Source organism: Artemia sp. Qi Xiang Cuo, chromosome 1 (assembly GCF_049724085.1).
Source record: "Artemia sp. Qi Xiang Cuo chromosome 1, ASM4972408v1, whole genome shotgun sequence".
In the NCBI taxonomy this organism is placed as follows: Eukaryota; Metazoa; Arthropoda; class Branchiopoda; order Anostraca; family Artemiidae; genus Artemia; species Artemia sp. Qi Xiang Cuo.
In genome coordinates this window covers 36943666-36965267 of record NC_142794.1, presented here as the reverse complement: position 1 = coordinate 36965267, position 21602 = coordinate 36943666, and the positions used below count along the sequence as shown (strand labels likewise).

At 35.4% G+C, this 21602-nt stretch overlaps 1 protein-coding gene across 2 annotated transcripts in view; it reads right to left on the bottom strand.

Moving 5' to 3' along the window:
• rho-5 (rhomboid-5) overlaps positions 1-21602 on the bottom strand; it is a 349085-nt gene that overhangs the window by 171632 nt on the left and 155851 nt on the right. For both annotated transcript variants that reach the window (XM_089100907.1, XM_089100993.1), the window contains exons 8-9: positions 19836-20042; positions 12649-12832 (exon numbers count right to left, since the gene is read on the bottom strand). In XM_089100907.1, the coding sequence (XP_088957033.1) occupies positions 12649-12832; positions 19836-20042 (391 nt within the window). The remainder of the gene's footprint in view (positions 1-12648; positions 12833-19835; positions 20043-21602) is intronic.

Below are 21602 nucleotides of genomic sequence, written 5' to 3'. Positions count from 1 at the left end.
AAAGATTTAAAGGAAATGGGAACTTTGTGGGCGGGTGTAAAAAGGGAGGCATTGAATATATTGGGATGGAGGAGCGTGAGCAGCTGTGTTGGCCTCAGGCGGCTTGTTGCTGCGGTGAGTTGTTAGTAGTAGTAGTAGTTTAGAGCAGGGCACTTCGTATCGAAGAAGTTGTCGTAGAAACTTCGAAAAGCGCTCATTCAATTGGAAATTGGAGTGGCTTGTGCCCTTTTTAATAGTCGAAAGTGATTGGAAGGCGACTAACACCCATCTCACGCCCACCATTTCCCCAAACACATCCAATCAAAATTTTGAGATAGCCATGCTGTTTAACGTAGTTGAAAGTTCTGGAAATTCGGTCTTAGAGGATGACAACCACCCTAACAGAACTTAGGGTAAGGGTTGTCATTTATGCTCTGGGGGAAAATAAGGTATTTATAGAAAGCGTTGTCGTTTCCAAAAGGGCTCATTCGATTGACAATCGAAAGGCCTAGTGCCCTTTTTAATGGTCGAAAGTGATTCTAAGGCTTCACATTTTTATAGTAAAGATCGAAGTGGGTATAATGTATTATTTTTTGTTTTTGTTGTTGTTTAGACCAGGGCCCGTCGTATCGAAGGAGTTGTCGTGGGAACTTCGAAAAGGGCTCATTTGATTGAAATTAGAGAGTGCTGATGGCCTTTTTAATAGTCGAAAGTGATTTGAGGGCAACTAATCCCCCTTCAACTTCCACCCTCCCACGTCCACCCTCCCACGCCAACCCTCCCATTTCTGCTCTTAAACTTTAACCAAATAAAAACAGTGTAAGTGTATCCAAGCTATCAAAGAAAGTAAACAGATTTTTTTTGCGAATGGTATCAAGTTTTCCATTTCAGGTCAACTAGAGGAGGTATGAAACTAAATTAAACAGTACTATTTGTGTCTAGATTTTTAAAAGGGTGTATGTTGTTAAAAATTGCTGAAAATTTTTCTCCGGCATACAAATAGCAGGCCAAACTATAAAGTCTCAAAAACGAAAAGATTTAAAGTATTATTTTCTTTTTCCCTGAAAAGACTATGTCAATATAAAACAAACAGAAATTATTTAAAAAACTTTTTCCACAAAATAAGTTTTTAAAAGAAAAGTAAAGAACTCCATTAAACCAAAAATGAGCAAAATTAAAATCAAAGAATCTACCAAGCGTGAAACTACCACAAGTCAGCATCGATAAATAAATGAGACCCAAAACGAACAGAAATTACAATAATTACCCAAGTCAAACTCAAAACAAGCAGAAATTAATAAAGTTGGGCGCAAAATCCGTATATCTTCCCAAGACCAGAACAAAATTTGCACTTTACTGAAAAAATACAAATGAATGTGCATTATCAGTTTAATATACATATACTGATATTTAGTAATCACAATGTTAATATTATTTGATTTATTAAAGTTATAAAAGTAAAAACATTAAACAAGAAAATTTAACATTATACTAGCGCCCTTGGCGGAGTTCGTACGAATCAAACAGTTCGTGGTAACGAACTGTAAGTAAGGAGCGACCCGGCTCAATGGTAACCGAAACTCTAGAAAACGGGTTTTTGATACCAATAGATATATCAAAAGAATAAGATTTCAATGTTAATTTCAAATATATAACTTTCATCAAGTTTAGTCCTACCTATCAAAAGTTACGCGCATGAGAAAATTTGGCTGATTTTCGAAAAAAGCGGGAAAGACCCCCTAAAAGTTATAAAACTTTAATGAAAATCACACAATCATATTCAGCGTATTAGAGAACCCTACTGTAGAGGTTTCAAGCTCCTATCTACAAAAATGTGGAATTTTACATTTTTTGCCAGAAGAAAGATCACGGATGCGTGTTTATTTGTTTGTTTGTTTGTTTGTTTGTTTTTTCCCCAGGGGTGATCGTATCGACCCAGTGGTCCTAGAATATCGTGGGAGGGCTCATTGGAACGTAAATTAAAAGTTCTAGTGCCCTTTTTAAGTGACCGAAAAAAATGGAGGGCAACTAGGCCCCCTCCCACGCTTATTTTTTTCCCAAAGTCACTCGATCAAAATTTTGAGATAGCCATTTTGTTCAGCATGGTCGAAAATATAATAAATATGTCTTTTAGGATGACTTAATCCCCCAAATTTCCCAGAGGGAGTGCTAAAAGTTATGAACTTTACCTAATGTTAACATATAGTATTGGTTATTGAGAAGTATACAGCAGTTTTCAGGAGGTTCTTTTTCTGGTAGTGGGAGGGAAGGGTGGGTCGGTGGTTATGTTGGAGGATCTGTTCATGAAGGAAGTTTTCATGGGGGAGGGAAATTGCCCTGAAGGGGGTGCCGGACTTGCCAGCATTATTTATTGGTTATTGGGAAGTATACAACTATTTTCAAGAAGGATTTTTTCTGGAGGGGGGGGGGCTAGACGAGGGGGTTAATCCGGAGAATATTTCTGTAGCGGCTGTGTATTTGGGGGCAGGGAAATTTCGATGATGGGGGCGCCGGATTTCCAATCATTATTTAAAAAACGATCAGAAATTAAATAAAAAAAAACAAGTTTTTTAAACTGAAATGTAAGAAGGAATATTAGAACTTAAAACGAACAGAAATTATAACGTATTAGTATAGTTTAGTATTACTCATCAAAGGCTACGAGCCTGAGAAAATTTACTCGATTTTTTAAAGAGGGGGGAAATATCCCCTGCATTAACTAAAAAACGATCAGAAATTAAATTAAAAAAAACAAGTTTTTTAAACTGAAAGTAAGGAGCGACATTAAAACTTAAAACGAACAGAAATTATTCCGTATATGAAAGGGGCTGTCCCCTCATCAATGCCTCACTCTTTACGCTAAAGTTTTTTTTTATTGTTTTAAAAAAAAAGTCGTGAGACAGAGTCAAACTTTAGCGTAAAGAGCGAGGCCTTGAGGAGGGGACAGCCCCTTTCATATACGGAATAATTTCTATTCGTTTTAAGTTTTAATGTCGCTCCTTACTTTCAGTTTAAAAAACTTGTTTTTTTTTATTTAATCTTATGAAAAGGGTCACAAGCCTTGATACCAATCCCGGTTCAGGTATATTGTCTTAAATAACTCTTTTTTTTATTCTAAAATCGAATTTGATTTCTATTATTTTCTATCTAATTTTAAAGTCTGCATACTTTCTAAAAATATATTTAAACTTTAGAAACAAGAATCCAAACTTCAACACGAACTCCATATAAATTCATATTAACATAAAAATTCCAGAAATGGCAACCCTGCTACGAGTTGTAAGTGTAAAATTCTTAACTTTGGTAATAAATTTCTTATAGAAATTATATTTAATTTTGCTATCGATTTAGATAATTCGTTATGGATGTACCCCCCCCCCAAGAAAAAAAAATTGATCAGCTCTTCAAACATGAAAATCGGTACGTCTTTTAAGCTTTAAATGCCAATACACTTCAAAAATGTGGGTAACCCAGATTCAGAAATACTAACAGGTATCGGTCTAAATATGGCCAAGGCTAAGGGCGGGGGGTGGAATAGGATTTTGGTCAGGGAGAGGGGTCAAACACACAGAACAATTTATTTATAGGCAATAATGGTAAGATTTTATTAGGAAAGAGAGGGAGGGTTCTTCCAGACTATTCTCAAAGGATTGGTTCAGGGGAAATCTTTCTTATCTCCCTTTGTGTAAAGGTACATTGACAGGGAATCTGCAGTTTCTAAAAGGAACAAAAATGCGTTTTTTTTTTTTAATTGAGAGAGGAACTTCTCTAATATTGATAGACTGGAAAAAAACAGGTCTTTCTAAAAGCCAAGAAAATACTTGAACATGGACAGCGGCATTGTACCTATACTGCAAAAAAAAACAACAAAAAAACAAATAAAACACGGATAATCTATTGCTCGAGAAAAGCTAAAAACGGATTTGATACAAGAGAATCCCTTTTCATCTAATTAGATATTGATTTCCTCATAACAAGCTAGGAAACCTGGGATTTCCCAAAGACATCTAAACTCTAACAACATCAACAACTCAACTTAAAACAGACAGGGAAAAACATATTGAGGAAACGTAATTTGAGGGAAAACTAAAACGCGTACGAAGGAAAGCATAATTTGAAAAAAAGCTGTGGAACGGTTGGACCTGTAGTGTGCAAAAAGATGATGGTTAGAAATTGGATGAATTCATAATTATGGCCGATTCAGTTAAAAACTGAAAACAAATACTGATGCATCAAAATGTATCTATATTTACTCAATATCTATTAACACATAGCGTTTGAGAAAATAAAAATTCGTAGAATAAAGAGCGAACTGCTATCTGTTAGAGTTTTCAAAGGAAATCTTTAGAAAAGTTTGCAAAGGAAGTCTTTGTTGAGAAGTCAGTGTTCTATTTCGTTTTTGATGAAATTTCTAAGAAAATACGTCAAATTTTTTTTGCCAAATAGAACCTTGTGCAAAGCTTAGAAATTGTTTGTTCATATTTACTTCAATAATAAATATTAGTAAGCTAGAGATACTACTGTGGTCTATTTGAGCTTCTTAATACTTTTTTTTTAAAACCTCAACTGCATTCTTCAGAATTTTCAGGCCCAATATGAATCTATTTGTTTGTATGTCTGGGCTGGTGCTTCGAGTTTGTATGTCTGGGCTAATTGGAATTCGAGAGTTCTAGTGCCCTTTTAAGAGTCCAAATTGATCGAAAGACAAATAGCTCCCCTCCCCGCCCTTCTTTACCCAAATGCATCCGATAAAATTTTGAGATAGCTATTTTGTTAAAAATAGTTCAAAAGTCAGACAACAAAAACTCAGGTGTCGAAAAAAAACCCAGGGCTCGGGGGCAGGCGTTGCAAGTTATGCCCTGGGGACATATATGGTACTTATGAAAGCGATGCTCGTATAAATTTTAGAGAGGGCTCATTTGACTGGAAATTGAAATTTCGAGTTCACTTTTTAAGAGTAAAAATATTTGAGGGCAACTAGCACCCCCCCCCCCCCCGCACACCCTTTTTTTCCCCAAAACCATCCGATAAAAATTTTCAGATAGCCATTTCGTTAGAAATAGTTCAAAGGTCAGATAAGAAAAACTCCGGTGTCGATGCAACCCCCCAGGGCATGTATGGTTCTTATGGAAGGGAGGCTCCTACAAACTTCGGAGAGGGCTCATTTGATTAGAAATTCAAAGTTCTTATTCACTTTTTAAGAGTCAAAAGATATCGGAGGGCAACTAGCTCCCCCCCTCCACGCCCTATTTTCTTCCAACCCATCCAATAAGAATTTTGAGAGAGCCATTTTTTTTCCAAATGGTTCAAAGATCATATAACGAAAAGTCCGGGTTCGACACATTCCTTCAGGGCCCGGGGTAGGCGTTGTAAGTTATGCCCGGGGGCACATAAAGCTGTTATGGAAGGGATGTTCGAATTAACTTCAGAGAGGGCTCAATGGATTGGAAATTGAAAGTTCTAGTTCAGTTTTTAAGAGTTAAAAGAGATCAGAGGGCAAATACCCCCCCCCCCTAAGCCTTCTTTCCTCCAAATGCATCCGATTAAAATTTGAGATAACTATTTTGTTAAAAATAGTTCAAAGGTTGGATAAAAATTCCGGTGTTGACACAACCCCCCAGGGCAGGCGTTGTGTTCTTACTGGTAGTACTTTTACTTCTTGTTCTCCTTTGCTGTGTCTTGGTGCATTTTATTTTATACAGAATGTTGAAATAAATAACCATTACATGAAGTATTATATTAAATAGCCTTTTTTAGCTTTATTTGAACAAAAAGTCCTTTTCTTCAGCCATTAAGCTAGACAGAACTATTCATCTAAATACGTAATTATCCACTTTTTCTAAGACTACTTTCGATCGACTCTTGGACAACACACCCCTTTTAAAGAATGCTAAAGATTTGAATTAAAATTCTATTATGTAGAATTGTTTTTCTAGAAATTCAATAAAAACCCATCCCCGTACCCCAAGTAGTAGTAATAGCAAAAAAAAAAAAAAAAAAAAAAAAAAAAAAAAAAAAAAAAAAAAAATCAATCGGTAGCACACCAAAAGCGTTTTGTTAACGACGGTGTGCTACTAAAAAAAAAGGAAATAAAAACAGAAGAAGAAATAAAACAAAAAACAATTATGATCAAACAGTTCGTGGTAACGAACTGTAAGTAAGGAGTGACCCGGCTCAATGGTAACCGAAACTCTAAAAAACGGAATTTTGGTACCAATAGATACATCAAAAGAATCAGATTTTAATTTTCATCAAATATATAAGTTTCATCAAGCTTAGTCTTACTTATCAAAAGTTACGTGCCTGAGAAAATTTGGCTGATTTTCGAAAAAAGGGGGAAAGACCCCCTAAAAGTTATAAAACCTTAATGAAGTTCACACCATCATATTCAGCGTATCAGAGAACCCTGTTATAGAGGTTTCAAGCTCCTATCTACAAAAATGGGGAATTTTGCATTTTTTGCCAGAATAAAGATCACGGGTGCGTGTTTATTTGTTTGTTTGTTTTGTTTTTTTCCCAGGGGTAATCGTATTGACCCAGTGGTCCTAGAATATCACAGGAGGGTTCATTGGAACGAAAATTAAAAGTTTTAGTTCAGTTTTTAAGTGACAAAAAAAATGGAGGGTAACTAGGCTCCCTCCCACACTCATATTTTTTTCAAAACAACCCAATTAAAATGTCGAGATTGCCATTTCGTTCAGCGTAGTCGAAAATCTAATAAATATCGCATTTAGGATGACTTAATCCCCCACAGGTCACAAGGGAAGGGCTGCAAGTTATGAACTTTGCCCATTGCTTACATATTGTATTGGTTATTGGGAAGTATACAGACATTTTCAGGAAAAAAATTTTTCTGGTGGGGGGGGGCTGGAGGAGGGGGTTACTCGGGAGAATCTCCGTGGAAGATGTTTCTTTGGGGTAAGGGATATTTCTATGAAGGGGGCGCCGGATTTCCAAGCATTATTTAAAAAACGATTAGAAATTAAATTTAAAAAAACAAGTTTTTTCAACTGAAAGTAAGAAGCAACATTCAACGTTTTCCCCCAGGTCAATACCTCGCTCTTTACGCTACAGTTTTTTTTAGTGCTTTCAAAAGAGCTATCTATTCTAATTAAAAGGCCTTTGTGATTCAGGGGTTTGTGAAGTAAAAATTTTGTTAACTTTTAACGTAAAGAGCGTAGTATTGACTAAGGGGAGAACCCCATCATATACGTAATAACATATACGTAATAAAAAAAAAAAAACAATAAAAAAAAACAATCGATACGGCTCAATAGTAATCGAAACTTTTAAAAACGGAACTTTGATGTCAATAAATTTATAAAAAGAATGGGCTTATAATGCCGATTCTAAATATATTAATTTTATTAAGTTTAGTATTACTCATCAAAGGCTACGAGCCTGAGAAAATTTACCTGATTTTTTTAAGGGGGGAAACATCCCCTAAAAGTGAAAGAATTTTAATGAAAATCACACCGTCAGATTCAGCGTATCAGAAAACCCTATAACATAGGTTTCAAGCTCATATCTGCAAAAATCTGCAACTTTGTATTTTTCGCCATAAGAAAAATAAACGAATATAGAAGTTCGTTACGTAAGTTAATTTGTAAATTACGTCAGAACTTAATTTAGAAACAGCCATTTAGCAAAAGAAAAGTAAAATTTTTATGCAAATTTTGTTTACTTATTCAATGACGGTGAGCCCAAATAAAAGCTGCATTAACTAAAAAACGATCAGAAATTAAATTAAAAAAAAACCGGTTTTTTCAACTGAAAGTAGGGACCGACATTAAAACTTAAAACGAACAGAAATTATTCCGTATATGAAAGGGGCTGTCCCCTCCTCAACGCCTCGCTCTTTACGCTAAAGTTTGACTCTATCTCACAACTTTATTTTTTAAAACAATAAAAAACTTTTGTAGTAAAAAGCAAAGGAACCTACTTTAAAATGATATTTTTTACTAAAAAGTCTGATCTTAGTCAGATTTTAGAATTTTCTACGTGTGCGTGTTAAACTTTTTATAAATAAATCTTCTTAGATGAGCTATACTTTTGCGTATAATTCAAAATCTAGTTTTGAACATCAAAATCCTGACAAGAGGAGTAGCCAAATCATCAGTGTCCAAACATGACCTAGATCATCAACAACAACAAAAAATCCCAAGAAGAGGGGTTGCAGACGGTCAGTGCACAAAACATGACCTAGATCAACAACAACAACAATAAATCCCAGCAAGAGAAGTTGCGAGATTGTCATTGTCCAAACACGACCTAGATCAACAACAACAACAATAAATCCGAAGAAGAAGGGTTGCAAGATTGTCAGTGTCCAAACATGACCTAGATCAACAACAACAAATCCCAAGAAGAGGGGTTACAGATGGTCAGTGTACAAACATCACCTAGATCAACAACAACAACAATAAATCCTAACAAGAGGGGTTACGAGATTGTTATTGTTCAAACACAGCCTAGATCAACAACAACATATCCCAAGAAGAGGGGTTGCAAGATTGTCAGTGTCCAAACACGATCTAGATCATCAAAACAACAAATCCTAACAAGTATAATATTCCACCGTTAACTATTTTCTGTCTACCTACATACACCTACTTAACTCACTAGCAGTTTTCTCAACAGTTCAACAGAAAAAACTGTTCACACGAACAATTATTCTCTGTTCAAAATGGTATTGAACGGAGTCCTTCCCAAAAATAAACTCTTCGCTTGGAATTTACTTAAAACTGTTTATACCAGGAGAATTTTTTGGTGGCACGAAGATATTTTCAGTCACTTTTTGAACAATTAGTTCAATAGCTGAGTCCTCAGCATCATCAGAAATAAATAATTAAAACTGAAATACAATTCTTGTGTGAAATCAAACCTCTTCAGTAACTACGCAGATAAGACCCAGGTCTTTTTTCACTTTACCAGTTCGGCTTCAAATTGGTTTCTCCAGTTTAAAGCCTGTTCATTTTGAAAAAGTTTATCTGAGAAACAAGATTCTCGGAAACTAAATGTAACCAAACACCATTGTCAAGCCTGAAAGAAAAATTAAACTTGCAACAGAAAATCTGCTGTCAATAGGATTCGAACTTAAGACCTCATTACGCAGTAGACAAGTTTCATCACCAACCAGATTACGGCGGCATACTTGAGGAACATAAAGTCTGACCAATTGATCAAGACCAACTTTCCAAGAATGAAGGGTCTTTATGTTCTCATAAAATGTTTTTTTTTATCCTGTATCTTTAAATTTCAATAAGCTACACCTAAATAGTACGAACTTATTTGTATAATTTATAATTGGCTGCTTATGGCCTTTTCTTATTTGATAGTCTCTAAGCGTAAAAGCAGAAAACGCAAAACAGAACTAACTTGTTTAGTATACGATTAGTTGTAAATATTCATAAACTCTCAACATAAAAGCAGAAAATTTCACTGTACGAGAGCACATCCTGGATTATTTTTTTAGTCAGGTGTCATATTTTTAGGTCCCTCTTACAACCTTGAGTCTAATTCCGTGATTCCCAACGCAGGGCACAGGCCCCAGCAAAGAGGCATCGCAACATGTTGCTGGGTAATGGGCCGGACGTGCACCCTTCTGCTGACTATACTTTAGAGCCTTATTAAAAAAAAAAAACCGTTTCACGTGAATGGCATCACATTCAAAGGCATTTAAAGAGCAAAAGAGATACATGATTGTGTTGCAATGACTTTATACATTGTATAAAAGGTATTCAGACAATATTTTTCACCAGGATAAAATATGCCCAGAGGACGACCCGGAAAAAGATGCCAAGTTAATGGCTTTTAAGGTTTCTTCATAAGAAAACACAAGAAATTTTGAATAGCAAAATTTAAATATCACGAGGGGGGCATAAGGATTTTAAAATGCCTAGGTGGCGAATGGCCCAAAACCGGTTGGGAGCCACTGGTCTAGTTGCTCACAGACATGAAAGAACTTTCGATTCGTGAAATAGAATGGGCATCTTTTTGCTTATGTAAGTTGTTGCTTCTCTTTACCCTTCCTCTTTTCACTTTTGTAACGGTTATTTTAAATTTTGGCTTGTAATTCGTTGAAAGAATTCCCTAAATGGACTTAGGATATCTTGATTTGTGTCTTGCAAGTTTTGACTTCGCACTAAATTTTTCCCCTTTTTATGAAGCAATTTCAAGTTACGAATCCGAAACTTTTAAAAGCTTCGGACAAGACGATAGCTCACCATTTTATAAGAAATCATTTATGGTCAAGTTTTTTCCCACTGTGAAATATATTCAAATCTAGTAATATACGTTTCCTTTTAAGAAATTGGGTTTCCTAGAACTATGATTCTTCGTTTCCCATAGCAAGGGGGGAAATCCAGACACAACTTCTATTTTAAAATAGATCGATTCTAAAGAAGTCTTGATAAAAAGTCGTAAATCACCTTAGGAAAAAGGGAAAAAACATTCAAATAAGAGATGAATCGCTTTTAAAACCAAAATCACTACAATGTTCAACCACCTAAGATAAACCCACTTACGAACACTCCCCCTCCCATCCCATTTAAAGTGTTAGTTTGGCCAGGACAAGAAGCATTGTTTATAAAACAATAGAAAGCGACGCTTAGATATAGCATTGTTGAAAGTTGATTGTAGTCAGTAACGCTTAGTTTGGGTACAATTGATTAGAAGAAAATTATGTATTTAAATTTTTCTTAAGAAAAAAAAACACAAATTTTTAATCTATAATATAATATAATCTATATATAATATAATCTATAATATAATATAATATAAATCTATAATATAATATAATATAAATCTATAATATAATATAATATAAATCTATAATATAATATAAATCTATAATATAATATAATATAAATCTATAATATAATATAATATAATAATTTATTTGGCTCTCTTTTTCTCCCTCGAAAAAAAGTTTTTTTGTACAATTCCCTGAAAAAATAAAATAAAACAAAATTTACATTTCCACTGGGAAAGAAAACACCTTATTAGTATCTTATCAATAAGATAAATTAATATCTTATTAATTTATATTTCCTCATCCCTACAATAAAAAAAATACTGTTGACGTCTTCCGAATATAGCCTTTTCCTTCAATACTTCGAACGGGAACAGTGCATCCGAACGGCATTTTACAAAAACAAATATTTAACCGAACCTCTGCTAAAACTTGATCTTTCCGTACCAAAAGACTTTCCATGAAATGAGTTTTTTTAGTTCCTCGTACAAGTTTGTACAAATAAAAAATTACTAATAAAACAAATAAATATGGCAAGCAAATGGCAAATAAAATAAAGCAAATAAAAAATGAACACATAAAAAACAAAAACCAAATAACCATCAAGTTCTTCAACTTTGCTGATTATTTAGCTTAATTAGGAGCCATGATTATTGCGTTCAGATATACAAAAAATATCCTGTAATCTATTAGAACCTATACCCAAACATAAGCCAAGTTTTATGAATGGCATGTTTTTTTGTTTTTTATTTATTTTAGCATTACACTTGTATTTCAGAACTGAAAAATTAAAATGGCCAGTAACTGATTTGGAAAGCACTAATTATCCGCGAAAGCACTAATTAGCACCGAGTAACAACACTAAGTTGTCCCTAATTATTCTCTAATAGTACTATTTCTCTTTAACTTTAGGCAGATTCCTGTTACTGATAGAAAGACTGCTGTTCTAAGATTCCATCATTTCTAGATTCGAAAATTATACCTTGACTCTTGAATCTGATTTATCAGTAATAAACTGTACGCTTAAAAGTTAAACAACATTCAACTCAAGAAATTGTGAATTTGCAAACATGATTGGCGCTGAAGTAATGCGCAAATTTCATTTTATCATGTGACTTGTGTGATTTAATTTTTCATTTTTAGAGTGCGACTATATTGTGATCCGAAGACAATATTCACCAGATGGTTAGTAGGACTGATCCACGTCAGTCAATGAGAACACAAAAATTATTCTCCTCGTTTTCTCACAAAAAAACTCACTATCACAAAAAAAGGCGAGTTTAATCCAGGTCAAATCGAACAACAACGTAAAAACAGCTGAAAAAAGTGATAAAGAATCTTAATAGCTGTTTTTAATTGCCATATACGAGTTGCTTTTGTATTTGAGCATGAATTATGATATGAACTACTTTCTCTGTACCGAAGAAGTCAAATTAGCTGACTTAACAATGCATTTACTATTCTATGCCATAAATTTGCTTGCCGTTTTGTTGTAGTAATTTGAAAAGTTTAATTATCAATTATTATCAGTAATTTGATTACTGAATATTAGTAATTTCATAATTGAATATTAATTAGTAATTTGAAAAGTTAAAAATCTAATTATTAATAATTCTAAAGATTAATAATTTAGCAGGAAAAAGAGAGTTAATCCGTCGGTTTGACGAAAACAGAGAAGACGAAACTAGAATTAATGAGTTCGGCTTCTGACAGCCTCAACTAACGGCTGTTCCAGATAAGTAGTTTCTTGAAGAGAGGAGTACATTCTAAAGAACTACTTTCAAAAATTATTGTATACTACAAGATTAAAGAGATTACGACGTTCCATCTACATCAAGATTTTGGTGTTACACATTAATCAATTATAGCCACTATTAAAGTAACATGAAATTTAACAGTGAAGACATTTCAGTTACCTTTCCAGTTCTTTGACGAATTCCAATCCCAAACGGTGCAAATCCATAAAGAATAATGGCAGCTATTAAAACAACTACTTGAACTGTTGTTACCCAATATGTAAAATAAGGCCGATAATCTTCAAAGGCTTCTAACTGCTGTTGCACCGTTTCATGGTGCTGCAGAGAACCACGTATCGTTCTCCTAAAAATAAAACAAATTAACAGAAAAATCCTTATCTGACACCACTTTCGTCAGTTATATCACACTCCCGTCCTGGAATAAGCTTTAAATAGTGCTAGGTCAATTAAACTTTTAAGGGAAAACTGAGAAATTTGTATCGGTTACTTACTATGGTTAAAGATAAATTAGACAAAAGGGCTTTGGGTCGGCTTAAAGTTTTTTTTAGTTCATTGTGTTTTCCTCAGTCTTTCTTTGTGATTTATTCCAGCGAAGGAACCCCGAGATCACTGTCCTTTTTCGATCTATAGGGGGATAAATTCTTGTTATCAATTTAGCGAAAGTTGTTGTCCAATCTCAATTAAACTTAGCAATATGAACTGTCCCAGTAAGGTCTTGATGGTGTATGGGTACAATCTATTCTCTGATAGGGGAAGGGGTCTAATATTCACGCTATCAGAACGCATGGATAAAGATGGTTGGATCTCATCCCCAACTCTGTCGAAAAGAAGCGCTAGTGTCCTAGTTAGGCATACTGGGGACGTGACCCTGACGTACGTTTTCTAGGGGGGGGGGGGCTTTTTTTGCAATCCAAACACTGAGTAAAAAGGGTTAAACACATACGAACTGAAATTGGTCAGGTGTAAGGGTATATTTCCGTGCTGTTTCTAGGGGGTCCATGTTCGTTCTAACCATGGTGGGGTGTGGATCCCAAAGTCTTTCATTATGACATCTCCCAGGAAAGGTCGTCAGAATTTTTCCAAATTTGGAGGTAAGTAAGATTAAGAGACATAATTCTGTTTCGTTTTTTTTTTTTTGAGTTCGTACCTGACCCCACCTCCCACCTAAAAGGGGGAGGGGATATTAAATTCCTGTCATAAGGGCGTTTATCAGAAAGGATTGTTGTATCTTAACAAGATTATTATATTTTTTTTAATCTGTTACGATGAAAGTAAAAATCTAAGTTGAAACACAAAACGAACAAAAATTACTGCTTAGCAGTTTATGAATTTTTTTTGAAAAACTGTGTCAACAAACTGGCTTCTCTATGCTTCTCTCGTGTTATTTCTCTGTGTTTGTCGGATTCTGAAAAACAAGCACTTTACTCAAAACTAACCTTTTTTTAGTTTTTAGAGAGTTAAAATCGTGTCGTAAAACTTTTTGACTTCATGAATAGTTAAAGGACTATTGAGAACCTTATGAATTATTCTTTTATTTTCAGCAGACCACTGTCACAAAGGTAATAGGTGCTGCTATTACCATGATCCTGATTTAAAAACTGGACCAAGTCGGCAGTCACGCAGTGAAAATAGTGCTTATAAGATTTATGGCAACAATATTTTTCCAAACGAAAGGTCAACAAACGCTGCTTCTGGCCAGTTGAGTAGGGAAAATAATAATTACAAAAGGCATAGCAACAATCGTTTTCCCTTTAGAAAACCATACTAAAGACGTGAAATATGTCGGTTCTACAAACAAGACCGCTGTCACAAAGATGCTAGGTGCTGCTATTACCGCGATCCTGCTTTAAAGCAGGATCGGATTCCCTACAGTCAAGTAGGGAATGTAATGCGCACAAAAGGCACAGCCTCAATCTTTTCTCTTCAGAGAACCCTCATACCAATTACATAAAATATGTCGGTTTTACAAACAAGGCTACTGTCACAAAGATCATAGTTTCTGCTGTTACCACGATCCTACTTTAAAAACTGGGTCAAGTCGGCAGTCAAGCAGTGAAAACAGTGCTATTAAAATCTATAGTAACAATCTTATTTCCAAAGAAAAGTTGCGAAAGGTTGACAAGGTTGGTAAAATTGCCAACCTCAACGGCTAGAAGGAAACAATAAATAGTTTTCTCGGCAGATGTTCGAGAGAACTTTTTGAAAAAAAAATATGTAAATAATCTGGAAAACTTAAAAGAAACTTCGAAGGATAACAAAGCTTAAGTGCAACTTCTGCTGCCATAAGCACGGAAAAAGTTAAGCATGCAAATGATGGAGCGGTGGAAACTCGTGGCCCACAATCAGGAAGAGGGCTTTATCAAGAAAGAAGTTTAGGGAAACGTAAGGTTACCCTGGGACATGTTTACCAGTTCAAGTTTTTTAACAAAACATTCCCTACCAAAAAAACTGAAACGCTGCGCAAGCAAGTTTACAGCATCGAAGCTTCAGTCGTATCAACTTGTTCAGTAAAATGGAAAAACCAGAGGATGTTAAGGAAATAACAATTTCCAATCTTAAAGAAGACGAATGAACCATGTGCGCCCATAGGCTGGATTTTAGGGGGGGGTTTACCTGGTCTAATCGGCACTTCCATTGCTGTATAATTGAAACCTCAAGACAAAATATCTTAGGCGATCGCGCTGCCTAAGTAAACAGCGATGTGGGCACAATATATTGTTATTTTTTTTATACCAGGGCACTTCTTATAGAAAGAAATTTCATAAGAACTTAAAAAGAGCTCATGGAGGGCAACCAGCTACCCCTCCCCCACGTCAATCGTTTCCCCAAACACATCCAATCAAAATTTTGAAAAGGCCATTTTGTTCAGCATAGTTTAACGGTTCGGAAATTATGGCTTTGAGAATGACAACTCCCCCCCCCCAAACCCTCAAAGCAAGGGTTGTAAGTTATGCCCTGGGGGATATAAGGTTTTTTTTTATAGGATGGGTGGTTGTATACACCTCACAGGGGGTTCATTTGATTGGTAATCAGAAGTTCTACTGGCCTTTTTAACAGTCAAAAGTGATTGGAGATCAACCAGCCACACACACACCCCCCCCCATACACCAATCACTTCCCAAAACACATTCAATCATCATTTTTGAGGTATCCATTTTGTTCCGTGTAGTTGAAAGGTCCAGAAATTATGTCTTTGAGGATAAAGCCCCCCCCCCGCCCATATAGCCCTCAGGGCAAGGGTTGTAAGTTACGCTCTGGGGGAATATAAAGTTTTTATAGAAATGGTGGTCGTATAAACTACAAAGACGGTTCATTGGATTGGTAATCAGAAGTTATAGTGCTCTTTTTAAGAATTAAAGTGATCAGAAGGTAAATGCCCCCCCACACACACACACACGTCGTATTTTCCCGAAACATATCTGATAGAAATTTTAGGATGGCCATTTGTTGTCGTTAAAACCTCGATGGGGCTCAGTCGGTAGATAAATGAAAGGGCTAGTGCCCTCTTTACTAGTCAAAAATGATTTGAGGGCAACCATCGCCCCCCCCCCCCCACGACCCTCATTTCCCCAAACACTTCCAGTCAAAATTTAGAGATATTTATTTTGCTTGACATAGTTTAAAAGTCCCGAAATTATGACTTTCAGGATGAGATCCCCCTCACAGTCCTCAGGGCAGGGGTTGTAAGGTATGCCATGAGGGCATTTAAAGTTTTTATGGAAACGGTGGTTGTATAAAATTCGGAGGAGGCTCATTGGATTGGAAATCGGAAGTTGAAGAGCCATTTTTAAGAGTCAAATTTATCGGAGGGCAGCTATACCCCCCCCCTACATCAAATTTTCCCCAAATGCGTCCGACTGAAATTTTAAGATTGTCATTTGTTCGAAAAATAGTCCAAAGATCACATAAGAAGGCCTTTGGGGTTGATACAACCCCCCAAAGTATGGGGATAAGGATTTTAAGTTATGCCCCGGAGGGATGTGAGGTTTTTATGAAGAGGTGGTCTTGTGAACTTTAGATAAGGCTCATTTGATTGGAAATGCATAGTTCTAGTTCCATCTTAAGAGTCAAACTTGATGGAGAGAAAATAGATTTCCCCCCCCCTGATATCATCTTTTCCCCAAACACATTCGATCGAAATTGAGAGATAGCCATTTTGCAGAAAATAGTCCAAAGAAAATATAACAATGTCTTCAGTAATCCAATATAAGAAATATTTAGGCCGACTTTGAACTAAATCAAAACAAACTATGAGCATGTGGACTTTCAAAAAAGTGACAAAGCAATATCTCAAGAACAACTTATATTATTAAGTTAGACCTTTAAGAGTAAGTTTTGGAGGATTTTGAACTAGCCAGAAGGCACTACGTGTACACTTTTAGTACTACAGCTACAGCTACTGTAACTAATGGCGCTTAGAGTATTAGGTAAACCTTCTAGGAAGTGTTTAGTGTTAGGCGTTCCAATTAAACGAAGAACCTGTTTGTATGTAGGTTTTCAAAAAGGCATATAAGCAATATCATAGGCAGCCACACTCTATGATAGCTAGAAATATCATTGAAATTTTTAAAAAAGCTAATTCAATTCAAAATTAAAAGTTCTAGGGTCCTTTCTAAGAGTAAAAAGAGATTGGAGGGCAATCAGCCAGTCTCTCAAGTTGATTTATTTCCCAAACATCTCTAGTCAGAATTTTGAAACAACCATTTTGTTCAGCATAGTAGAACGGTCCAGGAATTAAGTCTGAAGCGATATTGGGCATGTTATACCCCCACAATTATGCAATTGGCCCGTTATGCTATAAGAGATAAGATAAGATTTATTGCAAAAAGCCTGTGGGCCATAGCAACACATAATACAGTCTACAAACAACTCTCAGAAACAAAATATAACTTTAGATAATAAAAACCAAAAAAAGAAAAAAGTACAACAAAAAGACAAAAAGAAACACACCAAGGTTCAACTTTTTAACCGACAAACACCAATAATAATGAAATTCAAATCCTAAGAACGTAACAAGCTATACCCTCAAACATGATTCCCTATGTTTAATTCCTAAACGAAGAAACTTACACAACTGATTAATAGCACATGCGTTCCTCTCAGCCATCCGCTCAATTAACCAGCATTCACTCCTAAACACTCGTCCAAAACATTCTGTCCGCAACTCAGACAGCTCTTCACACTCGGATACAAAATGAAATAAGTTCTCATTCACACATCTACACATTGGGCAAAAATAAGGGCCAGCCGCCAGCCTAAACTTTCCCAAAAATTTTCGTCTCTCACCTAAATCCAAACAATCCCCTCTTACCAACAAACAAATTCTTCAAATCCTCTTTATTCAACCCAAATTTAAAATAAACCTCCTCCCCCCAACAGTCTTTGGCTTGGGAGTAAAACCTCAAAGACATAGATTAGTCCTTATGAGCTTGCCACTCTTGGATTTCATGGTCATTTAGGGTTTGCTGGACTTCCTTCCATAATGGCACGGTTTCACCCATAGGGCCTTTTCCTTCATTCCACATCTCCGAAAGGCCACGAAGGTCCAGTATTTTCTTGACCTGATTTGGCCATGAATCACGTCTACCGTCCTTCAAGCTCTCCAAATAAGCTGACTTAAGAATAACTAAATGGTACTTTAAAACTAAATCGAAAGGCATTGTGTGTGCGGTTGTAAATAGGACGCCTCAGAAATATTTCGAACATGACTAGGGGTATGAGGAAGAAGCTTTCGGGGCTACTACTATTACTACTTCTGCTCTTACATTTTAAATATATAGATTGTAAAGGTTGTCAAAGAGCATAGATAGAATCTTTTGGGAATTATATTTAGTTTTATTTTTTCAGGTCAACTTGAGGAGGTATAAAATAAAATTGAAAAATACTATTTGTGTCAGGATTAAAAATTGTTGAAAAAGTTTCTCCCAACATACAAATAGCAAGCCAAACTATGGATTTTAGTAGGAAAAAAAAAACCGGAAAGATATAAATTTTTTTTCATGAAAATGACTTTGTTAATAAAAAACGAACAGAAATTAATCTAAAAAAAACTTTTTCAACAAAACAAGTTTTTCAAAGAAAATTAAAGAGCTCCATTAAGCCAAAAATGGGCAGCAATGAAGTCAAGTAACCATCCAAGCATAAAACTACCACAAATCACTATCAATAAATAAATGAAACTCAAAATGGACAGAAATTAGAATAAATATCCGAGTCAAACTCGAAACGAGCAAAAATTAACATTCGTAGGGCTGATAACCCCCATACCTTCTCAAGACCAGAACATAATTGCGCTTTACTGGAAACAAAACATGTTCAAATGTTTTCACTTTTTTTTATTTAAATAAGTAGAAAAAAATTCTTTACTTACTCTTTTTACCCTTTTTATTATTTTAAGGAATAAATATCAGTATAGGTATATTAAACTGACAATCCATGGTACTTTGTTTATGTTTTTTTTTTTTTTCAATAAAGCCTAAGTTATGTTCTAGTCTTGAGAAGGAATGGGGTATGTCAGCCCTAGTAATGTTAACTTTTGCTCGTTTTGAGTTTGACTCGGCTATTTATTATAATTAGGATTCGTTTTGAGTTTCATTTAATTTTTGATAGTGAGTTGTGTTAGTTTTACGATTGGAAGATTATTTGATAGATCTCTTAATAGATCTCTTTAGTTTTCTTTGAAAAATTATTCAGTGGAAAACGTTTTTTAAATTAACACAAATATATGGCACCGTCATTCAGCAAGGGAGGGGGAGGGGGTTGGCCCCCTCCCTCCCCCCCCCCCTTATGGGTGCCCATGGAATGAACAGAAAACTCTATAAAGAGACCAATTTCAAAATACCAATGCTAAAATGAACTTAGGAATACTCTCCATACTCAAGTTCATAATTAAACCTTAAAAATAAGAATGATAGGCGCGTTGAAATCTAAATTAATAAACTAATTATTTTTCCGAATTTTCTCCAGCGTTTGTTTTCTACAGTTTTCTCCAACTTTTTATTTTTACACAATTTTCTAGAATTCTTGTAACATTTTATGATTCGTAATGTTTATAATTTTATCGCTTTGTGCAATTTTATAACGTTTTATGTAATACAATTTTCTCCAATGTTTGTTCATTAGTCCAGCCTCTTAGTGGCTTAGATACATTAATATACCTGTTAAATAACGAATTTGAAAAAAAAATAATCAAATATATAGGCATGCCTGTACGAAATATTATGTGTTTTGGGTTTCGGAAGGGTCAAAACAGTTCCAACACTTGCACTTTAATTGGTACAAATCGAAGGCAAACATGTTCAAAAAACACTCTTACATTATCCTACTAAAGAAAAAAAAATACATACCCTCCAAACCATCTTCCGACAACACCTACTCCATACTGCCGCCGATTAGAATTATCGACAACTCGGTCAAGAACAACACTCCACCTACCGCGACTTCTTCTCGATCGAGAATCGACTTCATCACGTTTGCTTCGGAGGGAAGACTGCGGGATAGATTCGCTAGTGACAAGCTTTTTTGATTCTTCTGCGTCCTCTAATACCGGAATGCTATAACAATAAAAGTAATTTGTTAATATGACCCAAACAGGTCATAAACAAAAATTCAGAAAAATACTTTTAAAGAAAGTAAATGAATTAGTGCTTCACAGAATCTCCTTGACATATTTATACACATTCATTACCGTTGTTCTATTATGAGATTCATCCCTTGTAGGCACTTTTTCCCAAGTTAGGAAAACATAGACAGCCGTTACTTGTTCTCCTTCTTTCCACATTGGTCTCCCCTTCCATATTTACCGTTTCTAGTAATGTTTAATCTCGGGAGCATAAGGGTAGAACGAGGTTTGATCTGCACTGCCAAATCGCCACAAAAAGAGTTTTGGGCTAGACTTGTAGAGCCAAACATTGACCCATTTCCATAATGTTCTTGATAGAAAAGCTAATGTTATACATACCTTGCTAATCTCTCTCTGTCCAAAATTTCACTTGGGATGTGATTATTTCTTTTCGATATTTAAGTATTCTCAACAATCACTGTCAATTCCAACTGAAACTCGTCCATGTCGTTTCCAGGACTTCTTCCGATTATTTTTTCGGTTTCGCCAATTTTAGTTTTACAGGACCATCAACATCTTGACTGACGGTACATCTCATTTTGAGCCTATTACCCAAGTTTTGACAGATTTAAAATGTGGAGAAGAGTCACCCAATGTAGCTTTAAATCCCACCTTCATCTCGCAGATTAAAAGAAAAGAAAAAAGTTATCCACGGGTGGTGCTTTGATTTTTTTTATACATGGAAAACAGGAGCTCTTCAAAAATATACAAATCACAAACTATAATGAACCCAAGGTATCTCTTCCAGATTTTCAGGTTCTACTTTTGAAGGAACTGCGATACCTAAAGCAGTGCCATCATTGCAATACCTACAGCAGTGCTTACATTGGTGAGGTTAGAGCACAAATAGATGGCATAAGCATCAAACGCAAATTCGAACAGAGGTGGTATTCATATGGATCTCTAGCTAGACTTCCGTGTCTGGGAAAGTGTTTAACCGGACGTCCATGGCTAGTTAGCTCCAGTTCATGCGTAAAAATCTGAGACTTGGCTAAGAGAACTAAAATTTTAAGACACTAGTTCTAGAATCTAGAACTCGGTGTCTAGGATTTCAAATTCTGCCAAAGGGGAAGCTTAAAAACATTATATTTATCTAGGATATATTTCCATACATTTATATGTTCATAATCAAACATACCTGTTTAGGTTTAGCAGTCTAGACCTTTATTTCAACGCCATGTACTCACAAGTATTAAATCACTAGAGCCATCTAAGGAATTTTAAATCGTTTTCAAGTACAACATTATTAAATCCAGACGTAGTTGCCGTCATTTGGAAGTTATTTCACAATCCCACAGGGAGTCGGAGAATTGATTGAGTTGGTCAATGAAGAAAGTCTAGCAAGATTATACATGGCACCAGACATTTACGTGATGATAGAAAGGCATCAGAGAGTGAGGCTGATTATCCTTATGGAATAATATCTACTGAATTAATATGTTGCTTTAGGCTATCTCTTCTTTTCAATCAGGCCAATTTTAATTGTATTAAC